This window comes from Pavona decussata, unplaced genomic scaffold, assembly GCF_977016875.1.
Source record: "Pavona decussata unplaced genomic scaffold, jaPavDecu1.1 SCAFFOLD_130, whole genome shotgun sequence".
NCBI classification, from domain to species: domain Eukaryota; kingdom Metazoa; phylum Cnidaria; class Anthozoa; order Scleractinia; family Agariciidae; genus Pavona; species Pavona decussata.
In genome coordinates this window covers 2,105,552-2,114,854 of record NW_028145544.1, presented here as the reverse complement: position 1 = coordinate 2,114,854, position 9,303 = coordinate 2,105,552, and the positions used below count along the sequence as shown (strand labels likewise).

General features: G+C 36.8%; 2 protein-coding genes across 2 annotated transcripts; both read right to left on the bottom strand.

Moving 5' to 3' along the window:
- Positions 1-224: 224 nt before the first annotated feature.
- LOC146468622 (uncharacterized) lies at positions 225-4,568 on the bottom strand. Its single transcript, XM_085124482.1, has 3 exons — positions 3,538-4,568; positions 1,792-1,849; positions 225-670 (listed from the first exon to the last, which is right to left on the bottom strand). The coding sequence occupies exons 1-3, from the start codon at positions 3,841-3,843 to the stop codon at positions 270-272; spliced, it is 765 nt and encodes a 254-aa protein (XP_084980608.1). The 5' UTR covers positions 3,844-4,568; the 3' UTR covers positions 225-269.
- A 426-nt stretch (positions 4,569-4,994) lies between these two features.
- LOC146468621 (uncharacterized) lies at positions 4,995-8,004 on the bottom strand. The gene is made up of 4 exons (XM_085124183.1): positions 7,608-8,004; positions 6,909-6,951; positions 6,093-6,176; positions 4,995-5,410 (listed from the first exon to the last, which is right to left on the bottom strand). The coding sequence occupies exons 1-4, from the start codon at positions 7,935-7,937 to the stop codon at positions 5,133-5,135; spliced, it is 735 nt and encodes a 244-aa protein (XP_084980309.1). The 5' UTR covers positions 7,938-8,004; the 3' UTR covers positions 4,995-5,132.
- Positions 8,005-9,303: the final 1,299 nt, after the last annotated feature.

Below are 9,303 nucleotides of genomic sequence, written 5' to 3'. Positions count from 1 at the left end.
AGTCAGTATCCGAACGTTAATACAGATAGATTCAAGAACTCTTACGTTAATCGACTAATTTTTAAATACAATTTGGCTATGTAGGTACTTTTTTACTCAAATACTCAAATGTTACATAAGATATGTATTTTTTATCTTGTGAAGAAATAAAGACTTTTATTTTTATTATTATTATTATTATTATTATTATTATTATTATTATTATTATTATTATTATTATTACAGACACCAGTTAAGAAAATTCTCCAAACTCGTATCAAAAGACACAGCTAAGGAGAATTCACCGGCAACGATTTTCTGCAGTGGATGTATACCACACTTTGATTCTTTGACCAGATCCACTCAGCTGAATCAGAGATGCCTTCAACACGGCTCATTGATTTAATAGGTAGAGTGTTATTGCCAAAGGCCACTGCATTTGACCAATCACGATCATCATTTCCGTGTGTGCAATTCCAGGATTTGTCCGTCATTACACTTTGCCCAAACGAAGCTAACACTCCTTTTTGATGCGCAATACTGAAGCAGGTAAAGGAGATGGCACGCGTTCCTGCTGGGATTCGCAACTTTATTTGCCTATCGCACAAGGTGTTGTTGTCATGATTAATCACTTTGTCATCTGCAGAGAACCTTATGAAGCCTTCAGTACACATCAATACTCCCACCAGATCTAAGGAAAAGAAATCATAACTTAGACTCTTTCTTAATAAACCACTTAAATTTAATTATTGTAAAGGATTATAGCTTTCCTCACAAGCAGTTGCTTGAAAATTTCAGCCTTAATTTACTGGATGATAGACGTCTTTAGACCTGATGCTACCTTATTTTATAACAGCCTGTTTTTATCAGATTATCCGAACTACATAAAGCAGATGTTTGGCCTCCGCTTTGCTAACTACGACCTTTTCAAACGCGTTTTGAACGCGGTTAAAACGCGTCTTAAACGCGAACGCGTTTTAGACGCGTCTTAAACGCGTTTGAAATGCGTATAAAATGCGTTTGAAACGCGTTTAAGACGCTTTTCATCCGCGTTTTAAACGCGTTTGAAACACGTCTTAAATTTGTCTGAAATGCGTTTAAAAGCACCTGGAAAACGTCCGAAACGTGTCCAAAACGCGCTTGAAAGTTGTCATTAGTATCAGCAAGTAATTATCTGACCATTTATATACAAAAAATTTGTCTCCAACCAGCAGGGAAATTTTATCAAATTTTGACTCAAAGATCACCTTAAATAAGGTTGTCAGGTTTTTGTTTTATTTTTTTTTTTTTTTTTTTGTATTTCCGCGTTTCAAAACACCTGGGGTGAGTTGCATAAAATTTAACGTCAGGCGTAGCTGCTAACGCCAAATCTTCAGCCCAGTCACATTCAGTATCTTAACGTCTGACGATAGCATTTACGCCCGCCGTTAAGTTTTATGCAATTTGTCCCAGGGGTTTAGGGTTAGGGTTAAGGTAGCAAATTAGAACCAGACTACAAAGATGTAGTTAAAATAAGATGGAGCGGCAGCATCCCTTTCTTAACAGTAATAGATGAGGTTGAGGATTGAACAAATAACGTTCATTGTTTTTTTCTATTCTAAACGTAACAGGGGAAGAGAAACATGTTATAATTAAAATTTAATTTGCGGCACATGAAATGCTATGAATTCCAATCAGCTGGTCTGTATAGTTTCTACACACGAGGTACTTCAACGTGTTTTGAGGTGTCAAAACGGAAGCTTTAGCATTTCTGAACCTATAGTAATTAATTATCATCCGCGAATTTTCATTTAGCATCAAAGCAAAGGCTACCTTTGGAATTCTGTGGTGTTCCTGAAAAAAGCTTTTCTTCATGCTTGTTAGAAGAAATCTGTTTCAAAAAAGTAGAAAAAAATATAGACAGATGAACATAATCATAGTACAATATAGCAATATTTAATATCTCTACAGCCTGCGAAGCAAATGCTTTCCTTTCTTTCTGCACACTAAAAGCCTTTTTCTGTTTCACGGCCCCGTGGCACACGGCCTTGCAGCAAGAACAGAAGACTTTTGTTCCCTTTTTGGCGGTTTAGGACGGAAAACTCCGTCAGACCCAATTAAAACACTGAAACACTTACCACGCAAGCCATACCCTAAACACTAATTGCTTCAAGTCCATTTATGTAATACAGTCAAAGTCTGTATGTTTCTTTTAAATATGAAAACAGGGGTTTTTAGCTTGGCCAGGGGCCAATTGCAATTTACTTAAACTTTTACACTTGTAGATTACAAGTTGGGCGCCTGCTTTTACGTGCACACACGAGTTAAAGGACGGTGCCTACTAAAACAGAAGTATTTTTGCGCCTTTTATGACTATGCGGAAAAAGAAGAATCCTCTCTTGTCGAAGAATAAACCAATTTTTATATAATGAAATTCTAACTTCGGGGCCCTGATCATTATCACGGCTAAGGCATTTTTTTAGTTTTTTGACGTCTTATTAGACACATGTAGACTCTTTTATCGATCTCACCCTTTTTAATCTTTGATTTTAGATAGCTATATTTGTATTCTTACGTTAGATTTATGCAGGGCCTCACTGAAAACCACATTTTGTGACGTGGGCTCCCTGTTGAAAGATGTTATTTATCATTATTATATATATAATAAAACAGAAGAAAATAATTATCCATTTATCAAACTTCTGAACCTCCGTATAATTTCTTTTGTTTTATTCCCATATCTCGTCTATTCCCGACATTTAAGGAATCTTATTCAAAACCTATGCATGTAACGCCGTTTTCTGTGGTGTAAGTTACAAAAAACAATCTTTTTATCAAATAAAAAAACATAGTTTTAGGCGCAAAGACTGACAAAAAATAGTCAGGGCACTTTTCAGTTTGCATTCAAGTTCTGGTTTAGTTTTTACCCTGGCCAAGTAAAGTAACAAGACATACGAATCAAGCAACTTATGATAAAACTATTTTGTCATTCAATTAGTAATTGCAAAATGAATTATTTACTTTATATTGTAGGTCTTATTAAATGTAACACTTCTACATCCTTCCGATTTTCCTACCTCGATATATTAAATTTTGTTCTGTCCGTGCCGTGCTTTTGGGAGCAAACATTGAAAAAACAATTGTAGTTTATTTATTCGCATTTTAATTTCAGGTTTCAGGTAAATTTACACAATTTTTGTAAAAGTTGTCAGTCAAGAAACACATAATGGAACGTGTTCAGTCAATTCGTGTAGTAATTGTAATATAAGGGGGTTTATTTCTCTTCCGTTGTACCTGGATCGCTCCTGATTGTACGAAACTTTACTTTCTCATTGATATGTCCCGTTTTACTAAAATCTAAGTCATCCGTTGGTTCTATCAAATTTTTATTTACTTCTTTTTTTCTACTTATTTACTAATCTGGTTAAAACTGAAAGTTAAAGCCACATGAAACGTAACCGAGTGTATTTCAAATTTTAAATTCTAAATTAACTTTTTTTTACTTTTTTTCTTTTGATCTTGGATCCTTTTGTGAATTATCCGCTAGTAAGCGAGTCAAACTTAATTACGCCAACTTACCTTAACTTTACGCAGCTGATGGAAGGCAAAACCTGCAGCGTACTTCAAAGTATCCCCCTCAAGGCAATATTCACCATCGTAGCATCTGTTGAGTTCGCATATGTTATCACTGCCTTCTGCAGTACGTTCATAATTGTACGAACAGCATTTGGGTGTCCTGTCGCAAGCCAGCAAGCATTCCATCCACTCGGATACCCTCATGCGCTGAAGCACAAATCCCGTTAAAATTCGGTCAGGAATCGTTGAGGTAAAACTTGTGCTCAATAACGCAAGCAGCGAAATGGGAATTATTGATATCCTCGACATCACAAGTCTGTTCTTAGTAAACCGAAGGCAGGTTACGTACTGTTTTCCACAACATTCACAGTCTTGAAATGACAGAATGTTAACGGCAACCAACTTGCGCAAGCACAACTTTAAATTTCTTCGTCAATTTTTTTTCGCTGTTTTTCACTTCTCCTCGCCCCTAAGGGTGGGCCTTATAGAATAAGCGACGAAGAATTTTGCTAATTTTGTAACCACATCTGATAATGGGCTTCCTGTTGTATATCAATGTTTTCTTTAAAGTTCTGACTGATTGGTTCATTGCGCTGAGGAAGATTATACTCCTCATCTTTAACTAATCTGAAGCATGCAATGGTTTCAATCATCGCTCATCGTTACAAAATCCGACAAAAACCGAAGCCGCGTCGAATTTATCCAAATGGATTTCGTTTTATCCTTACTGAGCAACACCCTCGTAGTCATTTCAATTTTTAGTACAATTAACTCGGCACGGCTTCTCCTGATTTCTTTCTATTGTTTATAATTAGTCTGATTATATTTAGCTATATTGGGAAACAGTTTAAAAAACTGTTGAAGGTAAGTTTTAAGGGCGGTTATTGGAGGGCAGCGATAATTCCATGCAATTTTGTGGACAAACTTGTTTCTTACTTAAACAACTCGATTTTAGTCAGCGTCTGATTATGCAGTTTCTTGTGTAAACACTTTGTAAAATCTCACACTAACAGCTGTCCAATTCCCACTCCAGAAACCACGGGGAGACTGGTGCGAGTGAGGGATTATGGGATCGTTTGGGTAGATGGACGTAAATTGCGTTAATGAATAAGTATATTTCTCGGCAGCTAGTTGTATATGAAATGCTATTTTAAGTGAAAACTATTTAACAAAAGCTACGCTACCCTAAGAAAATGCCAAATATGCACTTATTGGTCGGTGCGATGTCCATCCATCTACCCAAACGATCCCACTTTGTTTTGTTTTTGTAACAACAAAAGTAGCAACCGGCAACTAGCGGCATGGTGCGTTTAAAGGTTACTAAGGATTTTCTTCCTGATAAATACAATAACAACTAAATATGTTGCACTTATATTGCACATGTGAACATCTAACTATAAAGCTTTCTGTCTTTTTCTCCTGATAAATTTAAAATGAAATTAAATTAATAAACGAAATATTATAAATACAATGGAGTAATCTTTTTTTTTACATGTAATCCATAGAAAACTAGGACAGTAAATTAACACAGGTAAGTCGGATCTTTTCAATAACAGCGGTTTTAACCTATCTTGACATCAGACATTTGAGCACACGATTCAAATACATCGGTATAAGATCCTTAAGGATCTTAACTTTTCATTTTTACATTTGTTCATTATTCGCACACGACACATTTCTCTCCCTTCGCATTTGCTTTCAATTATCTTGCGCGAAATGGACGCAGGGCACAAAACTCCTTCCTGGTCACGGCATTTCTCACAAGAGCAGTCGCATTTGGTGTGCAGCAGTAATACCAAGTGGATTCGTTTTCCGTTTAATTTTGAGCATTCCCCCAGCGATTTCGTTTTGTTACCGCAAACCTCTGCTTTTATCCCTGCGAGAAATCAAACACGGAAATGTTAGATATACAGCGACCTCATCGTTGTTTAAACTTCACTTTACTATACGGTGGGAAGGCCCGTTGTACACTAGTATTGCATGGAAGTATTTGAACCTATGGAAACGTCTTAACGTCCTTTCCAGGGTGGTTTTGTCTTTTTCGATTTTTCTTTTCTAATTTCAAAGGCTTTACATACTCTCATTATCGGCACAGGCTACGCCGAACATCCTCTCATTCCGGGCCTCCAAAAATATGCTTCAGCGGTTTAACGACCAGGCTAAGGGCGCGTTCGATTGACCCTATTCTGGAATAGAAATACATACAACCGTGACAAGAAATCCCCAATAAGAGGTTTTAGGAGTTGCGGAGTGCAAAATTGCTCTTAAAATATCATATGTCAGCGAAAGTTTGCAGAAATATCTTCCCAAATTACTTAAAAATTAGAGAAATTTAGCAGCTATTCCGCTTTTTCTTATTCCAGAATACGGTCAATCGAACGAAGCCTAAGTTTCAAAGCCTCGAAGAACATCAGTAGAAAGATGAACTCTAAAGCCGGGGGACTGGCCACTCCCTCGGAGATCAGGATCAGGGTCAGCTACACATGAATGTGACACTGATGAAAGCTAATGCAATCAAAGCTGTAACAAAGAAATTCTAATCAGTAATTCTTTCTAACCTTTTCTTCGTGGGCTGTTGGGCCTGAAAGGACATACTTCGTGTCTCCGTATTGCAATTATCGCATCGGGAACGTGTCCGGCATCTAAGATGAAGTAACGTTAAAGAAACATTAAAAAAGACAGACTTTGTTCTTAGTTGTTCTTAGACATGTCCTTAGGTATATTCTAATAGCTATTTGTGTGAAATCATCTCCATTCTTTATTAGTTCAGTTTACTTCGGCTATAGAGAAAAATGTTTGGGACCACGATTTCGCCTCCGCTTTACTGTAGAGAAAGTCTGTAATAGCGGAATTGAGTCAGTCAGTTCTTGTTCGCCAACACTTCAAGTTATGCTCGTAATAATATGATAAAAGCTAGGTGTCTGAAAGCGGCGGTGACTGTAACTAGATCAATACAACTAATGTCCTCATTCAGTATATCACAAGCATCGAGAAAAAAGGTAAAAAAAACCCCTGAGTCCTTGACGAAGTGCCTCTGAGATGTTCGTGACAAAATCATCACAGTTTACCATTTACATATCAAAGCTCGAAGTTCCAGTCATTGTTTAATTAGTTATTAGGGAAAATATTGTTTTATTCAGCAGCAAAATTTATCATAGGGAAATTGTTCTTAAATCTCCCCCTTCCTTCCTCTTGTTTCCCCAACCGATCCTTTCTGGACTTTATCTATGCAGTAGTAAGTCATATTTTTAAAATGGAATTGAAGTAGGGTACTTATTTACGTAGAAATATCCTATAAAAGATTTGGTTATCTTCAACGTAAAGTCCAAATTAAATTTTTATAAAGAAATAGCTCTCTTGGAGTGAATACTCACTGTAATCTTTCTTGAGGCAATTGCTGGTTTGTGATTGATTCTCCTAAAGAAACAAGATAAGCAAATGAATAGTACATTGGAGAGGCTGACTTCCACTAGACGATTCAACAAGCTAGCGATGACTAATGCCCCATTCACACCAACGCTTGAACACGTTTAAAGCTGTTTAGTTAAACACAGTTTAAAATTGTTTCCTTCATAAAAGCTTCTTTGGGATTTTTGTCGACTACAGGTTTAGCACAAATGAAAGCATAAGTTAAAGCTTACTTGAACCCTATTTCAAAGCCGAATGGTTCAGCTTTTTGTTACCAGTTTTCATTTTGTTAAACCTGGTTTAATTAAACATGTTTTCTTGGTGTGAATGGGGCTTAAGATGACAAAAAGGGTAAAATCTTAAATAAAATGTGTAATTTTGTTATTGGAGAATAGGAAACCTCAAATTTCTAACAAAACCTGACTGTCAAAATATAGTTGCCATGGTAACATCAAATTACATAAATACTGATAAGTCACACCAAATTCAAGCTCCCAGATAAATTTAGGAAACAATTTATAAACTTCTAAGTCCACACGGGCTGAATGTCCTCCCTTCCTTCCTTCCTTCCAGGTCTAGGAAGGGTTAGTTATGAACCTGGTCACAAAAAAGAATTGAAATAAGGCAAATCACGTGCACTAATACCAGTAAAAACCTCCACCAACCTCGACTGGCCTTAACTGGTGGAAAATAGACTCCTTGGAAAAGATGAGCGAGTCGTGTGCAGCGCATTCGTTGAGAAACCCACATTCATGCAGTAAGCAGTTTGCCGCACCCGGAGCCTTCTGCTTGTCGAAGCTATACGATATACACCTGGAATCTTCATCACAGGCCTGTAGGCATTGGAACCAATCAAGTGAAGACAGTGACCTAAAGGTATGGCCTGATAGTATTCTATCCTTAATTGTAAACTGAATCCTCGACTCCGCTACACGGACACGTTCAGATCCATGAAAAAGCACGAAGAAAAAACAAATAGTAAGAGAAGTTTTCATCTTTCATGCCACCGAGTGTCGCAGCGGGAAAGGATGTGAAATAACTGTTAATGTCAGATTATATATCGTAGAGAGGAAATGCACGAAGAGGTTATTGTCTCATGAACAACGGTTTTTGTTTTTCGAATTATGTTTTTTTTCCTGTACTAACCAATAGTGAGGAAGCTTGCACCAGATGTGGTTAACATCATTGTCTTGAAGTAAATACAACACGGTTGTCCTCTTTTTCTCAATTTTCTTCATTTTCGATTATTGGGAAAAAGTGTTCCTTTAGACCAACTTCCTCTACATAACTAGCTGAACTGCTGCACTGAGTTAATTTAAACTTTTCACTTTCGTAAGGAAGAGAATGAAAAGTAAAATTCACTTGGACTGAGAAATTTTGGAATTAAATTTGTACTAGAAAAATGGAATAATTTATGTCAGGCCCAACAACATGCTCTCAATTTTTCAATATGGGGCACAGACGATACGTAAATAAACTTGAATCCAACAACAAAAAATGCAAAAGCAGGCTTTGTTTTAGAGAGAAAAGCAAGAAAGTCATCGCTTTGTGTTGGAGTCTTTTATGTACAAAGCTAAATACGTAGGTTTTGCCCTTTCTGTTAATTACACTCAGAACGATTTTACACTGCGCGTGAATGATTGTATAACAATATGCAAAACATACGTGTCAAACTATAATTTTATTTCCCATATAGAAAACAAAAATACGTACAAAAGTTGGAAAAAATGCATAAGGTGGGAAGCCTAAAGAGAAAACATAGGTATGCATGTCTGTCTTCCTTTTTACACACTGAATTAAGAGTAAGATGGAAATAAAACAAAAAATTTATGCAAATGCTATAGTTCCTGTTGTGAAAATGACGGATAAGGTTAAGGAGGAAGTGATTTTTTACAAGTTGCTACCGTTCAATTTTTAAGATTTAGTTCAAAAAGGGAAAACGATTTCAAGTAAAATTTACTTGACACTGATGATAGATTCCGCGCAGGTTGTCGAAACGTCAGTCAATGTCACCTCAAGCAATCCTTCTCAGGACTACACTCACCCGAAAATACGGAGAGAACTCAAGAAAACGTTGAACTCATGGTTGAAACTACGGAGGGAAATCAAGAAAACGTTGAACTCATGGTTGAAACTACGGAGGGAAATCAAGAAAACCTTGAACTCATGGTTGGAACTATGAATAGAAATCAAGAAAACGGTGAATTCATGGTTGAAACTACGGAGGGAACTCAAGAAAAACGGTGAACTCATGGTTGAAACTACGGAGGGAAATCAAGAAAACCTTGAACTCATGGTTGAAACTACGGAGGGAAATCAAGAAAACGTTGAACTCATGGTTGAAACTACGGAGGGAAATCA